At 38.8% G+C, this 23,681-nt stretch overlaps 1 protein-coding gene across 1 annotated transcript in view; it reads right to left on the bottom strand.

Annotated features, from left to right (window-relative positions):
* The window catches only part of SESTD1 (SEC14 and spectrin domain containing 1), a 110,606-nt gene that overhangs the window by 19,905 nt on the left and 67,020 nt on the right, over positions 1 to 23,681 (bottom strand). The window contains exons 9-13 of the mRNA XM_060177633.1: positions 21,892 to 22,103; positions 7,296 to 7,418; positions 4,732 to 4,926; positions 4,083 to 4,197; positions 2,507 to 2,666 (exon numbers count right to left, since the gene is read on the bottom strand). Coding sequence (XP_060033616.1) covers positions 2,507 to 2,666; positions 4,083 to 4,197; positions 4,732 to 4,926; positions 7,296 to 7,418; positions 21,892 to 22,103 — 805 coding nt within the window. The remainder of the gene's footprint in view (positions 1 to 2,506; positions 2,667 to 4,082; positions 4,198 to 4,731; positions 4,927 to 7,295; positions 7,419 to 21,891; positions 22,104 to 23,681) is intronic.

The raw sequence follows: 23,681 nt of genomic DNA, 5'->3' as shown, positions 1-23,681 counted from the left end.
TTTTCTTAAATAGGAGATAAAGGACTTTCATATAAATCCTCATGCTTAAGAAAAGTAGGGATCAGTGTACAGAATGAAACTTGATGGAGTAAGACAAGGATGCAGGATTCTTTGTGATGACAATAAATAACGTAAGGGGGGCCAGGTGGAGGCGCACCTGGTTGAGCCCTGGGTATGAGCCTCCGTGCCCCCCGGCCCCCACCTGAAGGGGCAAAGCCTTATGAGTGACGAAGCAGTGTTACAGGTGTCTCTCCGTCTCTCTCCCTCCCTATCTTCCCCATGCCTCTCGATTTCTGGCTGTCTCTATCCACTAAGTAAAGATAATAAAATAAAGAAAGAAAGAAAGAATAGGTGAGTTTGTAGATATTGACATAGCAGGAATTTCTACCAGATAGCTATTTTCTCTGGGGGAGGAGTTAAAAATTTTCTGAATATCAAAAATTTCATACAACCTTGCTAGACTGTGCAAACTTTCACAGATTAGTTCTTTATTCTGTAATACTTCACAGTCAGTATTTTTTTTTTTCCTCCAGGGTTATTGCTGGGGCTTAGTGCCTGCACCTGCACCATGAATCCACTGCTCCTGGAGGCCATTTTTCCACCCTTTTGTTGTAGCCTCATTGTGGTTATTATTATTGTTATTGTTGATGTTGTTCTTTGTTGGATAGGACAGAGAGAAATGGAGAGAGGAGGGGAAGACAGAGAGGGGGAGAGAAAGAGACACCTGCAGACCTGCTTCACCGCCTGTGAAGCGACTGCCCTGCAGGTGGGGAGCAGGGAGCTTGAACCAGGATCCTCACGCTGGTCCTTGTACTTCGCGCCACGTGTGCTTAACCTGCTGAGCTACCGCCCGGACCCCCCGCAGTCAATATTTCAATCTGAGTTTTCAATGACTACTTTAAGCATCTAGTTCTATATTAAAAGAAACTACACATAACCTTACCCAGAGTCTACTATCTAATTCTATAGCAGTGAGAGCAAAAGATGTGCAAGAATCTGTAAGAAGTTTAGGTGAAGAAGCGGATCAGTGTAGAGAAAAGATTTAATGGCAATTAAAAATCAAATGAGTGGTCCGGGAGGTGGCACAGTGATAAGGCTTTGGACTCTCAAGCATGAGGTCCTGAGTTCGATCCCCGGCAGCACATGTGCCAGAGTGATGTCTGGTTCTTTCTCTCTCCTCCTATTTTTCTCATTAATAAATAAAATCTTTAAAAAATATATATTAAAAAGAAAAATCAAATGAAATGCAAACTTCTCAAAAATGGTTTCCTTAGAAGATACAAGTGTCACTGGTGATCTAGAATATAAAAGGACTCAGAGATGACTTTTTTTTTTTTTTTACTACTAAGTAGGAAATGGAAAGCCACTCATTAATTAAACAAACTGTCATTATTTGTTAGTGCAATTATATACAATAATTAGTTCCAAAACCGACAGCATGCCTCTGATCAATCAAGAACCTTTACTTTCCCTCCTGGGATGTAGAGGTTACACAGGCTCCTGCAACGAATATGGGCGCCAGATCAAATTGATGGGGGTTACAGTTAGCAATATTTATATGCCACTCCCATATTTGGCAGCTACTGTCTGCTCTGATCCAGCTTTCTAGTCCTATTCCAACTCTGACACCATCTCCCCAGACACTACCTTTGGTCCACCTGCATGTTAGCTGTTGAGCTCACTAAGATTCAGTAAAGTCACGAGCCCCTAAAACAGACCTACTATCTTTTTCCAAAATGTAAACCCCAAATCTCAGCTGCTATATTCTTGCCTTTAGATTCCTGATTATTTAACAATTTGTTCTTCTTTATATCTTAATGCTTTTTCAGCCACCAAGCCACAGATGCTACCATGATGCCACTTTCCTAAGCAGAGAATCTCACCAATGTGCCCTGGAACCCCACCTCTTCAGAGGCCTGCCCAATTAGGGAAAGAGAGAGACAGGCTGGGAGTATGGATCAACCTGCCAACACCCATGTTTAGTGGAGAAGCAGTTACAGAAAGAAGCCAGACCTTCCACCTTCTGCACCCCATAATGATCCTGGGTCCATGCTCCCAGAGAGATAAAGAATAGGAAAGCTATCCAAGAAGGGGATTGGATACGGAGCTCTGGTGATGGGAACAGTGAGGAACTGTACCCCTCTTATCCTATGGTCTTGTCAATATTTCCATTTTATAAATAATTTTTTAAAACTATTTATTTATCCCCTTTTGTTGTTTTATTGCTGTAGTTACTATTGTTGTTATTGATGTCATCCTTGTTGGATAGGACAGGAAGAAATGGAGAGAGAAGGGGAAGACAGAGAGGGGGAGAGAAAGACACCTGTAGAACCCCCTGCAGGTGGAGAGCCGGGGTGCTCGGACCCGGACCCTTACGCCAGTCCATGCACTTGGTGCCATGTATACTTACCCCACTGTGCTACTACCTGGCCCCCCAAAATCATATCAATTTTTTTAAATGTCATGTGGTTTTAGAAAAAATTAAAATTTGACAGTCAAACTTTGCCTTTGTTTCCTTAGCTGCATATCTTCCATCACTCCTTGTATGTGGTCCACATTTTCTTTATTTTCAATGGTTACATCTTTCCCATATGCCCAGGATGCCTGATTGGAGATCTGATCCAGAAGACCTTGACCTTTTTCACGCAGACCTTGCAATCCTACATCTAAAATAAAAGTGACTAAATTTAATCTCTTAATATTTTTTTCTTCATCAATTAAATTCTCTCAGCAGATATACTTTAATTCCAGGTCTAGGAACTTTCTACATTAAACTGTCTGGGAGACTTCTAAACATTTCATGCAATAAAACCCCTTCATATGTGGCTCAAAGAGAGCTTATTATCACAACAAATTTTCTTTAACAAGAATTTCCAAAAGGTGAGTTTCCACAAACAATAGTTACTTTTCAAAACTGAAGGCAGAGATGTGATAACTTCTATTGTGACAAGATTTAAATTTGTTTACACTTCTACCTTCATGTAATCCCCTCATAAGAACAAGGCAAGTATCTTGTTAAAAAACACGTGAATTTGCAAGACTTTATAAGCATTAACTTAAAGCCAAAAGAAGCAATACTTATGATATGCACATAAGATTCCGAATTAGATAAAGATATAGAAATTCTTTTTTCCTTTTTAAAGGAAAAGTGTCTGTGACTCAATGAAGGTGACATTTTGAAATAAATTTCATTTAGAAGAGTAATTTTTTACTATGTATATCTTCTGTTAAAATAACAAAGGTTACAGGCATGTCAAATGCTAATACATACACGATTTTTCAAATCCATTCCCTCAAGTCCTTTTCAACCAATTGATTTGGCTCAATCACAGGTGCTATTTTCTAAATCTCTCTCTTAAATTTTTACCACCTCCCTTTCACTCACTTCTACCCTCCTCCTATTCCGTTCAATACAGCCCCTCCCTTTTTATATCCACCATCCACCTCTCCACTCATGAACTAAGGAAATTCACTATGCTTCCTACCATAGTAAAAATTAAAGGTACTGATGTCAGGTGAAAAAAAAAAAAAAAGCTTTTAAATTAGTGGTCACTGATCTCCTTTTGGAGAGTATAGAACTGAGCAATATTTCTAGTTTGGAGAAACAAATGGACAGAACCAAACCAACTATTTTTTAAAAATAAGATTAGGATAGAGCAACAACAACAACAAAAAAAAATCATTGCATAAAACACAGTTGGGAGCATACAGGTTTTACCCAGAACAAGTCACAGCTCATTACAGTTTGTGCATGCACTACAATTAAGTCTTCACAGCATATGCAAGACACAGCACCTGTTGAGACTGATAAGCTGGAATAACAGGAAAGGCTCAAGGCTCAATCAAGGTCAAGAGACTAAACAACAATGAAAACAAAAAAAAAATGTAAGTAGCAAAAATCGTCTCTTTCAAGGGAATATAACTCTTTCACACTACATTTCCCTATATTCTCAATATTTATCTCAGTATAACTTGACCTGTCTAACCATGGGAATACATGTATATATATATATATATACACACACATATATTTATATATTTTAAAGAACCCTTATGTTTCAGCATTTTTAAAATCTGCTTACCAACACTTTTCAGCTTCTCTTCAAGCAGTTTTAAAGTTTGCTGAATTGACGCTCCATCAGCTGGTGCTACATCTGCGCACAACATCCCTAATAAGCCATCCAACTGCTGAGACAACTAAAGCAGAGGGACACCAAAGAGATAACCCTGATGTGATCAGCAGCTCAAGTGTTTAAGGACTAATGAGGTTCATATCTAAAGATGTTATCACAGTTAGACTTGAGAGAAAGTCTGTGCTGTCGGAAGACACGGACGGGTAGTTAGAATACATGTGATCTTTAAGCCAGACACACGGGTGCATGTACTAACAGCCAAAGAAGCATATCCAGGTCAGCAGAAGATACATAAGAGGTTGAAAATCCATTTTAATCTATGTTATAAGGCATAAACATGGAGAAACAGTCAAGATGAAATAGATCTACTAAGTAGGAATGTGCTCCTTAAATAAAAGGTTGGATTCCATGCAAAAAGGACTTTAAAATAAAACCTTTAAAAAAAAAAATCAAAGAATTTTTACCTCATTTCCCCCACCAGCACACTATTTGATTGTTTCAAAAATTAATAGGAAGACATGCAAACCTGATAAATTTGTGTGTGAATAAGAGTGGAGGTAACTGGAGGACTAGCAAGGCAGTCATAGCAGACACTTACATCTTGGGCAACGCCATGAAACTCTAGAGCTGCTTGTAAGAGGTTTTGTCTAAACTCCAGCTGACTGGCCTGCCGGTAACAAACATCACTAAGTTGTTGCTGCAGCGACTTCAGTTCCACCAGGTCTTCTTCATCACCAGCATTTAAGAGAGCTGCAATCTGCTGATTAAGTTCGACATATACTGCAAACCATTCCTGTAACAGAGATGTTGAAAAGTAATTTCGGGATCTCATTACGTACTATACTTGCTCCAGATTTACTTAGCATACATGGGAATTTTTTAAAGGAGAACTTTGCAGCAAATTGAAGGAAAGAAGTCCCAACACCAAGTCCTTCTATTATGATCCCTGGAATTTACTCTTGATGACAGCCAAAAAAAAAAAAAAAAAAGCATTAGAATGGCTCATGGACTTTTAATCTATGTGACAAATAGTATTCTTTCCATTTTTTCATTTATATATATATATATATATATATATTTATTTATTTTCCCTTTTGTTGCCCTTGTTTTTCACTGTTGTTGTAGTTATTATTGTTGTTATTGATGTCATTGTTGTTGTACAGGACAGAGAGAAATGGAGAGAGGAGGGGAAGACAGAGAGAGGGAGAGAAAGATAAACACCTGCAGACCTGCTTCACCGCCTGTGAAGCGACTCCCTTACCGGTGGGGAGCTGGGGGCTTGAACAGGGATCCTTACGCAGGTCCTTAGGCTTTGCACCACGTGCGCTTAACCCACTGTGCTACCGCCCAACTCCTGACAAATAGTATTCTATAAACATTGCTACTCATTTTCGATATTCCATATAAAATTATATAATTAGCAGATGATTTATAATTAGAATTTTCAGGCTTAAATTTAAAAAAAATAACCAGACCTGACTTTTTAAGTTGGTTTGACCTACAGTCCCTTTAAATTTTTCCTAACATTTCTTTGAATACTTTCTAATTGAAGTTGGTGTAAGATATTTCAGTTTTACTTACTAATTTCCATATACGATCTTTGGAACCAGCTTTCACTAACAAAAATGCATCACAACCTTTATTGGAAAATGAAATATAGAAACCAAGTTCTGGCTGCTTGGTGTGCTTAGTACCACTTGACACAGATTTATTTATTTCACATGAGAGTTTCATATGTGTGTGCAAGACAGAGAGAAGCAAGAGTAGGGGCCAGGCAGTGGCACACTTGGTTGACTGCACACAACACAGAGCACAAGGACCCAGGTTCAAGCCCCTGGTCCCCACCTGTCGGGGAAAAGCTCCACAAGTAGTGAAGCAGGTCTGTAGGTGTCTCTCTGTCTTTCCCCCTCTCTAATTCCTCCTCCTCTCAATTTCTCTCTGTCTCTTTACAATAATAAAGTTTTTTAAAAGATTTTAAAAAGTAAATAAAGAGAGGAAGAGAGATGGAAAGAAAGAGAGAGAGGAAGAAAGAAGAGAGAGAGAAGCAAGAGCAATACTCCACACATGCTGTGCCAGGGATCAAGGAAGGAGGCTCAGATATCCAAGTCCTGCACTCTAAAGTTGAGCTATTTCCCTAGGTGCAAGAATGCTTTTATGAAAAATCTTAAATAAAAAATAAATTTCATCATCATTGTTATTATTATTTTTAATGAGAGAAAGACCAGGTCCCACTCAGCTCATGCTTAAGGTAGTGCTAGGGATTGAACCTAGGACCCTGGGACCTCAGTGTATACATATTTTGTATAAACATTATGCTGTCTTATACAAACCAGAATCTAAATTCTCTCTCTTTCTCATTCTCATCCTCTCTCTCTGCCTCCAGGGTTATTGCTGGGGCTTGGTGCCTGCACTACGAATTCAAGGAGGCCGTCTTTTTTCCATTGTTGTTGTTGTTGTCCCTGCTGCTGTTGTTGTTTGATAGGACAGAGAAATGGAGAGAGGAGAAGAGAAAGATAGACACCTGCAGACCTGCTTCACTTGTGAAGCTACCCCCCGTAAGTGGGGAGCTGGGGGCTCGAACCAGGATCCTTGCACCAGTCCTTGTGCTTCGCACTATGTGCACTTAACCCAGTGTGCTACTTTTAGAACAAAAGGATTATGTTGTTTCTCCAAATTCTGTCCCTAATAATCAACCAATATGTTAGAAGTTACACACTATATTACTGTTCCATAATATAGGAACAATCCCAATACACGCTTTAAAGTGTCTAATTATATTATGAAGAGAAAAAAATTAGAATAGCTTAAGCATAAGCTAATGAACTGCAATGACTTATTCTCAAATCAACAATGCAGTGCCACCTATTGGTTAAAACTGCGCAGTTCTCTTTTGTAACTTTCACACAAACTGCATTTATATATACACAATTAAATTGCATGAGAGATAAAACCAGTCTCCTAGTGATTATGCATTAGAAGGTCAAATGCAGTTTATTGCCTCTAAATTTTAAACATACTGTACATGATATCCCTCTCTCAAAGCTAACAGCAACTTAGTACCACAGAAACTGCTAAATAATAATAATAATAATAATAATAATAATAATAATAATAATAATAATAATAATAGCATTGCAATTTGCAGAGGAAAAGGCATCTCACACTGTGCTGGCTCTCAATCTCTTCATGCTTCTGTTGTAAGGCCTGAGAAGCCCTAATGGAGTCTCCGATGCCCCACTGGGCTCTTAGTTGTTCTGATCCGGGCCCTTCAAGCCAGTTCACAACCTATAAGTAAATGTTGGGATGAAATTTTAAAACAATCAAAAGATTTTCAAACTTTCACCATAATATTCTTCCCTTCCCCCAAATTTTCATGTATTCTTAAATTCTTTAAATTATATTGTATAGATAGCAGATATTTTTCTTAGAACTTCCTTTAAAAAAATAATCTTTGTTTATTGGATGGAGACAGCCAGAAATCAAGAGGACAGAGGAGACAGAGAGGGAGACACCAGGGGTCAGGCGGTAGCACAGCGGGTTCAGCGCACATGGCGCGAAGCCAAAGGACCAGCATAAGGATCCTGGTTCCAGCCCCTGGCTCCCCACCTGCGGGGGGTGGGGGGGGCGGGGGGGGTGGGACTGTTTCACAAGCAGTGAAGCAGGTCTGCAGGTGTCTTTCTCTCTCCCTCTCTGTCTTCCCTTCCTCTCTCCATTTCTCTCTGTCCTATCCCACAACAATGACATCAATAACAACAATAATAACCACAACAATGATAAAATAAGAGCAACAAAAGGAAAAAAAGTAGCCTCCAGGAGCAGTGGATTTTGGTGCAGGCACTGAGCCACAACAATAACCCTGGAGGCAAAAAAAAAAAAAAAAAGAAAAGAAAGAGAGGAAGAGAGAGACACCTACAGCACTGTTTCACCACTCAGAAAGCTTTCCCCTTGCATATGGGGACCACGGGATAGAACCCAGGTCCTTGTGCATCGTAACATGTGTGCTCAACCAGGTGTACCAGCACCCACCCCCACTACTAACTTCTTTAAAACCTAAACTTGCAAACAAGTACTCAGTAGCACCTTAGACTTTTCAAATATCTGACCATCTCCAAAACTAAGAGAAATCTGGAATGTGTCTACAAGAGGATTAAGAACATATGATGAGAAAATGAGGGCTGTGAGATTTAGAGTTGAAAATGAAAAGTCAAGTCTCTTAACACTTAAGATAACTTTCACAGAGACTAGGGGACTTGCCTAAAGTGGCATAATCAACTCATCATTGAAAAACTAGAACTAAAAGCACAAGTCCTGACTCAGTCTAAACTTCTTCTCAAAGCACTGATAAAACTAAATTGATTGATAAAAAGTTGACATAATTTTTCTCATTTTTGAAAAGAAAACTTAAAAAACTAACACTAGATTTAAGTGCTGCAATGCCTTCTAGGGATTTTCTTAGGACCCACAAGAGACTGGCACCAATCTCCTTAGAAGGACATATGGTGTGCACTGCCGTTTACCAGGTCAACAGTATTGACTGCTTCCTCTTCTGCCAAATCCCTGAAACAATTCTGTGGTAAGAGACAAGATTCACAACACAGAAACATGGGAGACACTCAGGCATGAAAATTTCGCTCCCTGGGCTCTGAGAAGTAGCTTACCAGGTAAAGCATGCACTTTACCATGTATGAAGCCCTAGGGTCTAGCTCCGCAACACAGGAGTACACCTCAAAATCAGGGGAAGTTCCACCACTGGGAAAAAAAAAAAAGGGAAAAAATGGCCACAGGAGCAGTGGATTCATAGTGCGGGCACTAAGCCCCAGCGATACTTGGCCAAGAAAGGAAGGAAGGAAGGAAGGAAGGAAGGAAGGAAGGAAGGAAGGAAGGAAGGAAGAGGGAAGGGGGAAGGGGGAAGGGGGAAGGGGGAAGGGGGAAGGGGGAAGGGGGAAAGGAAAGGAAAGGAAAAAAAAACACAAAAAACAGGCAAAGGGTATGGACCAACCTGACAACATTCATGTCCAGCGGTTAAAAGCAATTATAGAAGCCAGACCTTTCACGTTCTGCACCCTATAAAGAATTCTGGTCTATACTCCCAGAGGTGGATAAAGAATAGGGAAGCTTCCAATGGAGGGGATGGGATATGGAACTCTGAGGTTGGGAACTGAGTAGAATTGTACCCCTATTATCTTACAATCTTGTTAATCATTATTAAATAACTAATAAAAATTCTAAAAATTACAGTTCACACAAATTGTTAATTTTAAAATAGCACCATATAATTCCAGTTCTCCTTGCCTGCCTTCCTCATTACATCCTATCTACTCAAACAACCACCAATGAACCAACCAACCAACCAATCAGTATACTGTTATTAAAAGCTAAGTAACAATGGACTATCTCAAGTAACTACTACATCTGCTCTCATGACTCAAATTCTGTCATTGAGCAGGTAGAGTGCTTCCAATTCTAATGCTATATATGTATGCATATGTCAGTAAATATCTGCATTTCCCTTCTAATACTAGATTGCTTCCTTGTACTTTTTTCTTTTCTTTTCTCCTTTTTTTTATTTTTTGCCACAAGGGTTAGTGATGAAGCCCAGTGCCAACACAGCTCCATTGCTCCTGGCAGACATTTTTCCCTTCTTCTTTTCTTTTTTATGGATGGTGAGAGAGAAAAAAAAACAGAGGGAGAGACCAGGAATAGGAGAGGCATCTGAAGCAGTGCTCCACCATCATGAAATGTCTGCCCCTTGCAGGTGAGGACCAAGAGCTTAGATCCAGGTTCTCACACATGACAATGCGTGAGCTCTATCAAGAGCTGGCCTCCTGTCTTGGACTTTCCCATCTCAGGAGGAGCAGCTTACTGAGATAGTTTCTGTGAGCCTGTGGAAAGCACTGCTTTCACAAGAGAGGCAGACTCGTCGTTCAGTCTGGAGAAAACACTGAACAAGAATTTCAACTTTAAATTCTGGTTCTGCTCATATAATTAGTTCTGAATTTTGGCTATGTCCCCCCTAGATGAAAGACTCTGACCTGCCATTTTAAAAACAGTGTTGATGCTACATACTATCTGGGCGGTTGTCATCAAGATTATGCCAGTCACTGCATGTCAGGGAATTAACACAGCAGATGCTATACTAATTATTATCCTTTATCCTTTCCCCCACATTGTTGGGGGTGAGGAAGCACAACCTGGAAAGGGAAAACACGAAATGAAACTTGGGCAGGATATGTTTGCTGTGTTGTGTTAAAGCAGAGATCTCTGGGGAAGGAGGAAGTAGAGACAGGTTGGGGTCCTACTGCATGATGGTGGAAAAGGACCTAAATTGGGGGTAAAAGTGTTTTGCAGACACCTATTGTAGGGAGATGAGAACTTGTACCCACGTGCTAACAACTATATGTAAACCATTAACCACCCTCACAAATGATTTAAAAAACACGAAGACAAAATAGTCCAACTTCCGTTGATTCTGTCTTTTTTAAGTTTGCTTTATATCAGTAATTTGAAGTAAAACTCCTGGAGTTTTCTTTTTGTTTGTTTTAAACCAGGGTTTCTTTCCCTGAGTGTGCGTGCGTGCGTGTGTGTGCATGCGTGTGGCTTCCAATGTAGCTGTTGCCACATAGGTACAATTTCTCAGCTCACCATGGTAGGTGCCTGCAAACCTCTCACCCCCCGCCTAGGTCCTTGTCCACCATCCTGCACCAGGAGGCCAAAGCCCACCTCCCCACCCAGACAACCTTCCCCCAAACAGGTCTTTAAAATGTATTTGTTTTAATGTGAGAGAGACACCAGTACACTGTGTCAGCATATATGATGTCTTCCAGCATATAAGGGTAGAAGTCAGGGAAATCTTGCATTCTACCCACTGAGCTGCACCCCACTGTCAAGATTGCTTGGTTTCTTGGGAAGTCCTTGAATTGTATTATTCAGCACTGAAAGAAAGAGAGAAAGACAGGAAGAAAGGCAGAAAGAAGATTTAAAAATAAGGGTGAAATGAAAGCATCTCAAAAACGGTAGTCAATTAATTAATATTATTTTTATCCACCCTGTATCTGTAACCTTAGGAGAACTACTGCAGTTTTCAATGGAGGGAATGGGGACACAGAACTCTGGTGGTGGGAATGGTGTGGAATTATACTGTTGTTGTCTCATAATTTTGTAAATCACTAATTAAAAAAGAAACAAATATAATCCTCCAAAGGGCAAAATATATCTTTTCTGATGAGGCTGATTTCTAAAAAACTGAATGCCAGAATATGTGAGGTTAAAAGCAACAGAAAAATATGTCAAATGAAAGTCTAGCATCTTGCCAGAGAAAGAATTTGGGGAACCAGAAACTATTTATAACTATGTGTTTAACCACCTCAGAATGTGTTCTACTTAGCATCAGAGAAGGAAAAACACAGAAGATTCTAGCAATGACAATTGTAGTGCTGCCAGTAATTTCGTGTTCGTAAATAATGACAGTAATCACAGTGTGTTTCAGTTAAGTGCCATTATTTCCTACCCAGAAGTATGTGAAATACAATTTTTTTTTCATTATAGCAGCAGGGCACAGAGAATCTCTGCACACCAACATGAAGTATGATAATACTACTAATTTGAACCATAGGGAATAAGTTACTATAAGGGCTACTACTTATCATATTGTTTATCCATTAAAGCATTGCTTTCACTTCCATGTTTTAAAGCTTAAATCAATAGTATACACACACACACATTTAATTTGTACAGGTTGAACATATGGGTAGTCTATATTTATATAGACAAAAATAGTTTTTATTTTTTCCAAGTGTGAAATACTGAAGAAACCATGGCTAGTATTTGTATTGGGCTAGTAGAATAGCTCATCTAGATAGTGTGTCTGTTTTGCAATGAGAATAACAGAGGTTCAAGCTTGGCTCACACTGCACTGGAGGACTGTGGTGTCTGTCTGTCTCTCTTACTATCTAAGAAAAAGTCATTATGGAAAAGTGAAGCCCTGGTTCTGATATACATATATACCATGAATACATACCTTCTCTTTTGATATAATCAATGGTGCTAGGTAGCTAGACTTAAGTAACAACTGAACTGTAATGAAACTGATATGCTTTTAATAATCATCTTGTTCTTATCACCATCATTATAAATAGTATTCCTCTCTCTCTCCTTCAGGTTTCTTTCTTGGGTCCTTCCTTGTGTAGTGCTCATTAATCAGTGATTTTTACAACTGTTCTACAATTATAAAAAGTGACAAAAGAGTATGCCATGCTTCTAGACTTCCCCTGGATTTCTGGATCTTTTCTGGATTACCCAAAAAGTTTCCTCAAATCCAGTATTTCTGAAAAAAAAAACCACTGTATTATTATACACACACTTTCCTATTCACACTCAAATCTAAACCTTATCTATCTAAACCTTATTACATCTAAACATTCTCTGAATGGACAATATCCACTATCCATCAAGTCTTACAAGTCAAAAAAAAAAAAAAAATCCTCAGTGACATCTTCTTCCTCATACTTACACCTACCACTTCCTGTTGAAGTTTTCTGATTCCAGATTTCCAGATACTTGTTATTAGAAGTCCTACTGCTTGTCACCTTTGCCTCAATGCATGCAAAGAAAATGTTTACTTGTTGTTCATCTGCCAGGTACTTTCCATTATCTAATAATACCATGAGGTCTGTTTTTCAGGCTGTGTCCCTTACTATAAAACCCTGCTCTAGGGAGAAGTCTGGATCTGTCAGAGATTTTTTTGGCCCACAGTCTAGGTATATTGCCCACATGCAATTTCCCGTAACTCTGATGTCTGGCTGCTGCCCTGGGGGTTTGGAGATTGTGCATGGGGTAACTGGAATAAACTCAATATCCTATGGCATCCAAAGAATGAATGTACCTGACATAATGACATTTGGACAATGGCAGTTTGAAATACCCCATTTACATTTCTGATATTTTCCACCTGTTATTTGTGCCTTGACATTTACTCTTAATGTGTGTCTCACTTAAAAAAAAAAAAAAAAAACTTTAAGTTTCCTCATTCCTTTTAGATGGAATGCATAATTTTACCAACGAATACTTCTGGAAGCTTGGGAGGGCTCACACTTGGCACTGTCCCAGCGCAGAATGTGTTCTGTGTGTCACACTTGATTTCTTCTCCTCAACTGTATGGCCACTGAGGATATTCTCTCTCCATCTTGAGATGCGTCCTGACCTCAGGGCACTGGCAACCGGCTACAGTTCTCTATCAATGAAATCACCAAGGGGGTTCCCGGAAGATGGTGCACTGAGAAGCTGCTAGTGGCTTGAGCTCTGACCACATCTTCTGGAAATGGTAGGATTCTCTACCTTTAGTAGGCCAGTCAATAAGGGGTCCTAGCGGTGACACCAAGGAGATGACTATAACTTAATTTGGGTTAAGAAATAGAGTAGAAAAAAAGGGAAAAAAATTTTTTTTTCCTTTTAATTATTAAGCACACCTTCTCCCCTTACCTCCCCCCCCCCCCATAACCAGTCCCTGGGAACCAGCTCCTAGTAGGCTCCCCTGCTGAGCTTCTGTCTTTACCAAATTCCTATCCCACCAGGGAGTATCATTCATCCAAAGTCTATACCCTTCTGAAACCTCTGGCCTTTTTTCTTTCTAAGTAGCCAACCCCCCGCACCTCACCCCTCATAGCTAAGTAAATAATTAAAAATAAATAAATAAATAAATAACTCTTTCCTTTCACCACTCTTTTATGACTGTTCTTTTTCTTACCTTTTTCATTTCTCTCTCTCTCTCTTTTTTTTCTTTTTCTCATTCTTGTCATCCTTTCTTCCTTAATCCTACAGCTTCCAAAGCCACAGGCCCCAGCCCCCACACCACCAAACAGTGTGCTTTTTTGAATTCACTGATACACATTTGGGAATTATTTTGGGGAAGAATTCCGACTCAGTGTGGACTCTCACTGCGAGTGTCTCTGCTCAACTTCCCTTCCTCCTTTAGCCACCCCTAGAATATACAGTAAATAGTAGATTTCCATAACTGTCTATTTCAGCTATCCTTGTCTAGTCCTGAGGTTGTTTTTTTTTTCCCTCATTCTTAACAATCAGCTGCCTCTGATCACGAGGTTTGAGGTAATCTGAGACAGGGTTTTTTTTTTTTTTTTACCCTGCTCTATTTTATTATTAATATTATATAAAGGCATATATATTCCCCCCCTTTAGGTTGATCAAAATTAACTCTTAGGCTATCTTTCATTGCTAGGGTAGTGGGCATCTTATCTATTGTGGGAGGAACTTGTCCCCTTACTCCTACCTCCTCTACAGACTCTCCCCTCCCTCCTCCTCCGAGCTAATTAAAAAAATTAAATTAAAAATAAAGTAATAAAAAAAAACCTTTCATTTCACTGCTCTTTAATTACACCTCTTTTTCTTATCTTTTCCCTTTTCTCTCACTTGTCTATTTTTTCTTTTTTTTTTTTTTCATACACTTCTTCATTCCTTCTTCTTTGCCTTTCTGAATTTGTGAATTATTTTGGGGAAGAAATCTGACTCAGAGTGGACTCTCTATGTGTGTATCTCTGCTCTAGTTCCCTTTCCCCTCTTGTTATCCCCTAGAATATACACTGGATAGTAGATTTGCATAACTGTCTATTCTTGCTATCCCTTCTTTCCTTTCTCTTTCTTCTTCATTGGGATTTGGTTACTATTTTTTCATGGACTGGAGAAATTGTTTGGCTAACTGGTAGTGATTAAACTGCTTCAATACTTGCTTCAGTTGCTACTATAATTCCTGAGGTTGGTGAGTGCAATTGTCATAAAGGTATTTGGTACAGTGTTGCTTGGACTCAAGGCACAACAACTGAAGAACAACAGAGTATAAAAAAAGAAACACATAAATCAAAAAAATGGGTAGATCAAAAACAATAAAACTGCTACTCCAATGAATGAAGACAAGAGCCCAGAAGAAACTACAAATCAGTCAGAAGTAACCATAGATAAGAAAAGTATGCAAGCAATAATAAAATTATTAATCACAGAAATGAAAACAACATTGGAGGAAAGGAATGGCAGTATTAGGGAAACAACAGTTGAGATCCCCCAAGGAAAATACTGATTATCTTGAGGCAATTAGAGAACTGAAAGCTGAAATAGCTGTAATGAAAAAGAAGCTGAGGCAAGGGAAAGCAGACTAACAGAAGCAGAAAACAGAATTAGTCAGACAGAGGATGAGTTAGAGAAAATGAAGAAAGAGGTGAAAGAGCTTAAAAAGAGATTGAGAGACACTGAAAACAACAACAGAGACATATGGGATGATCTCAAAAGAAGTAACATTCGTATAATTGGCCTGCCAGAGGAAGAAAGAGAGGAAGGGGAAGCAAACATTCTAGAGGAAATAATAGAAGAAAACTTCTCAGACCTGAATAACAGAAAGGACATCAAGATTCAAGAGGCCCAGAGAGTACCAAACAGAATCAACCCAGACCTGAAGACACCAAGATACATCATAGTCACAAAGAGAAGAAGTAAGTATAAAGAAAGGATCCTAAAGGCTGCAAGAGAGAAACAAAAAGTCACATACAAGGGAAAACCCATAAAATTATCTGCAGACTTCTCCACTCAAACTCGAAAAGCCAGAAGAGAATGACAAGATATCTATCGAGCCCTGAATGAAAAAGGGTTTCAACCAAGGATAATATATCCTGCTAGACTTTCATACAAACTAGATGGAGGGATGAAAACCTTCTTAGATAAACAACAGTTAAAGGAGGCAACCATCACCAAACCGGCCCTGAAAGAGGTTCTAAAAGACCTCTTATAAACAAGAACATCACTATAATACCGGCAATATATCAGAGCAAAGTAATGAAAGATAGGCAAGGACATTACATAATGATCAATCAGCCAAGAAGACTTAACAATCATTAACATCTATGCACCCAATGAGGGACCATCTAAATACGTCAAGCACTTACTGAAAGAATTTCAAAAATACATCAATAGTAATACAATAATAGTGGGAGACTTCAATACCCCACTGTCACACTTAGACAGATCAACAAAGCAGAGAACCAACAAAGATACAAGAGAATTGAATGAAGAGATTGACAGACTAGACCTCTTGGACATTTTCAGAGTCCTTCACCCCAAAAAACTGGAATACACCTTCTTTTCAAATCCACATAACACATACTCAAGGATAGACCACATGTTAGGCCACAAAGACAGCATCAATAAATTCAAGAACATTGAAATCATCCCAAGTATCTTCTCAGACCACAGTGGAGTAAAACTAACATTTAACAACAAACATAAAATTATTAAAAGTCACAGAATTTGGAAACTAAACAACATACTCCTTAAGAACCACTGGGTCAGAGACTCACTCAAGCAGGAAATTCAAATGTTCCTGGAAGCAAATGAAAATGAAGACACAACTTATCAAAATATTTGGGACACAGCTAAAGCAGTACTGAGAGGGAAACTTATAGCCATACAATCACATATTAAACACCAAGAAGAAGCTCAAATGAACGACCTTACTGCACACCTCAAGGACTTAGGGGAAGAGGAACAAAGGAACCCTAAAGCATCCAGAAGGACAGAAATCACTAAAGTTAGAGCAGAAATAAACAACATCGAAAATAAAAGAACCATACAAAAGATCAATGAAGCCAAATGTTGCTTCTTTGAAAGATTAAACAAAACTGACAAACCCCTAGCCAGATCCATCAAACAAAAAAGAGAGAAGACTCAAATTAATAGAATTGTAAACAATGCAGGAGATATCACAACTGACACCACAGAAATCCAGAGAATCCTGCGAAACTTCTATAAAGAACTATACGCCACCAAGCTAGAGAATCTGGAAAAAATGGAACAATTCCTAGAAGCATATGCCCTTCCAAAACTGAACCAAGAAGAACTACAAAATCTAAATGCACCAATCACAGACAAAGAAATTGAAACCGTTATTAAGAACCTCCCCAACAACAAAAGTCCTGGACCAGATGGCTTCACAAACGAATTCTACAAAACTTTCAGGAAAAAGTTAGTATCCATACTTCTTAAGCTTTTCCATAAGATTGAAGAAACAGGAATACTCCCTTCCACCTTCTATGAAGCCAACATCACCCTGATACCAAAAGCTGATAGGGACAGAACAAAAAAGGAAAACTACAGACCAATAGCTCTGATGAACATAGATGCCAAAATATTAAACAAGATCTTGGCCATCCGGATACAGCAACATATCAAAAAGATTGTTCATCACGACCAAGTGGGATTCATCCCAGGAATGCAAGGCTGGTTCAACATCCGTAAGTCAATCAATGTCATTCACCACATCACTAAAAGCAAAGCCAAAAACCACATGATTATCTCAATAGATGCAGAGAAAGCCTTTGACAAAATCCAACACCCATTCATGCTCAAAACTCTACAAAAAATGGGAATAGATGGGAAATTCCTCAAGATAGTGGAGTCTATATATAGCAAACCTACAGCCAACATCATACTCAATGGACAGAAGCTGAAAGCATTCCCCATCAGATCGGAGACTAGACAGGGCTGTCCACTGTTACCGTTACTCTTCAACATAGTATTGGAAGTTCTTGCCATAGCAATCAGACAAGAGAAAGAAATCAAAGGAATACAGATTGGAAGGGAAGAAGTCAAGCTCTCACTATTTGCAGATGATATGATAGTATACATAGAAAAACCTAAAGAATCCAGCAGAAAACTACTGGAAGTTATTAGGCAATATAGCAAGGTATCAGGCTACAAAATCAATGTACAAAAATCAGTGGCATTTCTTTATGCAAACACTAAATCTGAAGAAGAAGACATCCAGAAATCACTCCCATGTACTGTTTCAGCAAAATCAATCAAATACCTAGGAATAAAGCTGATCAAAGAAGTGAAAGACTTATATACTGAAAACTATGAGTTGCTACTCAAGGAAATAGAAGCTGATACCAAGAAATGGAAAGATATCCCATGCTCATGGATTGGAAGAATAAATATCATCAAAATGAATATTCTCCCCAGAGCCATATACAAATTTAATGCAATACCCATCAAAGTTCCACCAAGCTTCTTTAAGAGAATAGAACAAACACTACAATCATTTATCTGGAACATGAAAACACCTCGAATTGCCAAAACCATCTTGAGGAAAAGAAACAGAAATGGAGGCATCACACTCCCAGACCTTAAACTATATTATAAAGCCATCATCATCAAAACAGCATGGTACTGGAACAAAAATAGGCACACAGACCAGTGGAATAGAATTAAAAGCCCAGAAATAAATCCCCACACCTATGGACATCTAATCTTTGATAAGGGGGCCCAAAGGATTAAATGGGAAAAGGAGGCTCTCTTCAATAAATGGTGCTGGGAAAACGGGGTTGTAACATGCAGAAGAAAGAAATTGAACCACTTTATCTCACCAGAAACAAAAACCAACTCCAAATGAATCAAAGACCTAGATGTCAGACCAGAAACAATCAAATACTTAGAGGAAAACATTGGTAAAACAGTTTCCCACCTACACCTCAAGGACATCTTTGATGAATCAAACCCAATCGCAAGGAAGACTAAAGCAGAAACAAACCAATGGGACTACATCAAATTGAAAAGCTTCTGCACATCCAAAGAAACTATTAAACATCAAAGAGACCCCTCACAGAATGGGAGAAGATCTTCACATGCCAGACATCAGACAAGAAACTAATCACCAAAATATATAAAGAGCTCAGCAAACTTAGCACCAAAAAAACAAATAACCCCATGCAAAAATGGGCAGAGGATATGAACAAAACATTCACTATAGAGGAGATCCAAAAGACTAACAAACATATGAAAAACTGCTCTAGGTCACTGATTGTCAGAGAAATGCAAATTAAGACAACACTAAGATACCACCTCACTCCTGTAAGAATGTCACACATCAAAAAGGTCAGCAGCAACAAATGCTGGAGAGGTTGTGGGGACATAGGAACCCTTTTACATTGCTGGTGGGAATGTAAATTGGTACAGCCTCTATGGAGAGCAGTCTGGAAAACTCTCAGAAGGCTCAACATGGACCTTCCATATGATCCAGTAATTCCTCTCCTGGGGTTATACCCCAAGGATTCCATAACACCCAACCAAAATGAGCATACCTCCTATGTTCATAGCAGCACAATTCATAATAGCTAAAACCTGGAAGCAACACAGGTGCCCAACAACAGATGAGTGGCTGAGAAGGCTGTGGTATATATACACAATGGAATACTATGCAGCTATCAAGAACAATGAACCCACCTTCTCTGACCCATCTTGGACAGAGCTAGAAGGAATTATGTTAAGTGAGCTAAGTCAGAAAGATAAAGATGAGTATGGGATGATCCCACTCATCAACAGAAGTTGAGGAAGAAGATCTGAAAGGGAAACTAAAAGCAGGACCTGACCAAATTGTAAGTAGGGCATCAAAGTAAAAACCCTGTGGTGAGGGGTAGACATGCAGCTTCCTGGGACAGTGGGGGGTGGGAGTGGGTGGGAGGGATGGGTCACAGTCTTTTGGTGGTGGGAATGGTGTTTATGTACACTCCTAGTAAAATGTAGTCATATAAATCACTAGTTAATTAATACGAGGGTGAAAATTAATTGTATGTCTCGAAGTTTTTCAAAACACAAACTGAATCTTCTCAATATATAGGCTGTGTAATTGATATGCAGACTCTCTCAAAAGCCTAGACCAAGTAGATTAGAAGCATCCAATAGCACAGCTATATACAAGATACTGGATACTGTACAGCAAACCCTAACAAAAGGACTTTTCAAAGTTAACCCAATTACCAAATAATGTGATGATAATATTAACTATCGATTGTCTTTTGGAACCCTAAAACAGCAGGAACCTCACATCTCCACTATAGAGCCTCTACTTCCCCCAGTCCTGGAACCCTTGGATAGAGCCCACTTTGCCGTATGCCTCTCTCAATCCATATCAAATAATATTGCATCTGCCGATCACAACCTAACCAATGCAACGATTGCCACCTCAACATGCTTCACTTCAGACTGTGTCCAGAAACTTCACGTGTGGAATGACAACCCTTCAGCTTCATTACTCGGGTGAGACCTTTCCTTTCATAGTATACTCTAATTCCATCTCAGGTGGTTCACTTTCTAACAAAGTCCCAAAACCTAGATATACACCAGTTTCTGTGAGAGAGAGCATATGTTCACACGTATCCGTAAACTACTGCAAAATATATACCTGAAAGCAGAAGTACACTAGAGTTTGCAGTGAGTACCCCCTAACACCTCCTCTCCGCTATTCCAAGCTTTGGGTCCATGACTGCTCAACAGTTTGTTTGGCTTCGTATGTTAACTCTCTTTTCAGTCACCAGGTTCCAGATGTCATCAGGATGCCGGCCAGGCTTCCCTGGACTGAAGACCCCACCAATGTGTCCTGGAGCTCCGCTTCCCCAGAGACCCACCCTACTAGGGAAAGAGAGAGGCAGACTGGGAGTATGGACCAACCAGTCAACGCCCATGTTCAGTGGGGAAGCAATTACAGAAGCCAGACCTTCTACCTTCTGCAACCCACAAGGACCCTGCCTCCATGGTCCCAGAGGGATAGAGAATGGGAAAGCTATCAGGGGAGAGGGTGGGATATGGAGATTAAGTGGTGGAAATTGTGTGGAATTGTACCCCTCCTACTCTATGGTTTTGTTAACTAATCCTTTATTAAATAAAAAATAAAATAAAGAAAGAAAAATAAAATAAATAAATATGTCTTGAAAACCTAAAAAAAAAAAAAAAAGAAGAAGAAGTCACCATAACTTTCCATCTTGAGCTTGGTGGTCAACTAATCATGTACTAAGAAGATAAAAACCTTGTCTAGTTTTATTCACACTACACAGACACTTTTAATAAGTGAGCAAATAATAGATATTAACAGAAAATTCATTTTATGCTAAATTAAGCATTTTATAAAATATAATCTTTTATCTTTGTAGCAGTTCTACTAGATAAGCACAGTTATTGATACTGTCACCCTTAGTATAATGAGAAGGCCCCTAAGTCAAGGAGGAGTTAAAATTCCTCTCCAAGGTTACCCAACTTGATGGTGATAGGGAAAGGGTGGGTGGAGAGATGTAGATAACTATTCCATCTTTATGGTTTTCAAAGATTCTCTGACGTTGCTTGATTAAAGTTTACCTGGTTTTCATGCAAACTGTCTTTAACTTATGAATATACTACAAAGAAAAAGTCCCAATATATTGCTTGCTTAGAAATCTTCAATCTATATGTGGTTATTATGAGGCAAAGCTTAAATCCTTTTGCCTGGAATTAAACTTTCAAGTCTTCTTCCCTAAAATGTTCTGATGCTTCACTTCAGGACTCACCAAACCCTATCTTGCAGGCCAATATTGGCCTACTTGTTTTCTAATGTTATATTTCTAATATATATATTTCATCTACAGTAACATATATATAGTTATACAGCCCAATTTGATGTCTATGGTTCTCAATACAGTGAGAATAAAACTTAGGGGAAAAATCAGCTACCCAGCAGAAATCCTAAGCTCAAAATTCCAGATAGAATTTTAAAATGCCCAGGCATACGGAGTTGAAGTTGGGAAGGTGATTCCATAACGGAGCAGAGGACTTGCATGTGTGGAGTGTTGGATCCCCAGCAATGCATATTTTGGGATGATTCTCTGGTTTTTCTCCCTCACTAAATGACTGAATATATCTTACAATACAGTTAAATATATTCAAATCAGACACCTACCTGCATTACCTTCTGCTGAATCTCTTCTAACTGTGTCCGCTTACTTCGCTGCCTACAAACTTCCTGGTAGCGGGTATATTGTTCTCGCAGTGAGTCTAATAATCTCATGACCTGCGGCTGTGCTAGCAGTTCATCGTCCATAGGAGACCATGAGACCCCTCCGTCGGAGCCATTAAATCGACGCTGCTGTAATTCGGATAACAATTCATGCCCTTCATGAATGAAAGATACTTATAATTAATATAAAATAACTCCATTATTATGACTTAGTCATTTCAATTACAATCCTTTCACTTGAAAAATCTGTCTTCCTATCTACCTACTGGTTTTTAAGTACTGGCTTGAATTTTTTTTTTTTTTTGCTACTTCAGTAATCACTGGGGCTTGGTGTCTGCAAGACTCCACCGTTTCCTGGCAGCCATTTTCCCCCCCTTTTCATTCCTTTTGACAGAGGTTGAGAGACAGAAAAAGAGAGAGATGAGAGGAAGAGGGAACCTTCAGTACTGCTCCATCACTCATGAAATTTCTCCCCTGCAGTTAAAAGTCATGGACTTGAATGTGGATGCCTGTAGATGATAACACAAGCCATCTACCAACTGAACCACTACCAGTGTCCCTAATATGCAACTTTAAAATTTATATAAACATAGAAGAATGCACAAATGCACATATTATATACGATATTTATGTGTTATATATCATAAATATGTAGCAATTCAGAGATTATAAATATTTATTTATTCTCTATGGAAATAAAATTTGTATCATACTAAAAAAAAAAAGTATATACTGAGAGGGTAGATAACATAGTAGGTATGCAAAGACTCTGATGCCTGAGGCTTCAAAGTCCCAGGTTCAATCCCCTACACCACCACAAACCAGAGCTGATCAGTGCTCTGGTAAAAAAAAAAAAAAAAAAAAAGTATATACTGACAAATCTCCAGACAAATCAATACAATCAATATACTCAGAATTTCTTTCTTTTTTTTTTTAACTTTATTTGATAGAACAGAGAGAAATTGAGAGGGGTGGGGGAGATAGAGGCAAAGAGAGATAGAGAGACACCTGCAGACCTGCTTCACTACTCACAAAGACTTCCCCCTGCAGGTGGGGGCTGGAAGCTTGAACTGGGGTCCTTGCATACTGTAACATGTGCACTCAACCAGGTATGCAACTACCCAGCCCCCAGAATTTATTTCTTTACTCTTCATTACACTATATAATAACTTACGTCAAAATTGATATAAAGCTTTCATATATATTCATAAATACTATTAAGATCAGAAATATACTTATTGTTTCTACTTTGACAATTTTTTTTTTTTTTAACCAGAGCACTGATCAACTCTAGTTTATGGTGGTACAAGGATTTGAACCTGGGACTCTGGAGCTTCAGGCATGAGAATCTCTTTGCATAACCATTATGCAATCTACTCCCACCTTCTAGTTTGACAATTGTTTTCCTTTTAAATACTACTTCCATTAGGGAAGGGGAACACTGCATGATACCATCAAAGAACATAGTTTGAAACTAAACTTCCTTGGTTCAAATCTCAGCACCAGCATTTACTATTTATATAACATAAGACAAGCTACTTAACTTCAGTTTCCTCCTCTTAAAGTTGGGATAATAGTAGTGTGGATTGGTTGAAATATAAATGAATTAAGATATGTTACATTGCTTAGAACAGTTCCTGGAACACAGTGAAGTTAGAATTATGAGTTATTATTAGAAAAATACATTAGAAGTAGAATTACGGTTTATCTCATCTAAGATAATTCTCTCGCTT

Source organism: Erinaceus europaeus, chromosome 18, assembly GCF_950295315.1.
Source record: "Erinaceus europaeus chromosome 18, mEriEur2.1, whole genome shotgun sequence".
NCBI lineage: Eukaryota > Metazoa > Chordata > Mammalia > Eulipotyphla > Erinaceidae > Erinaceus > Erinaceus europaeus.
The sequence above is the reverse complement of the archived record's forward strand: the minus strand, read 5'-3'. Positions and strand labels throughout refer to the sequence as shown.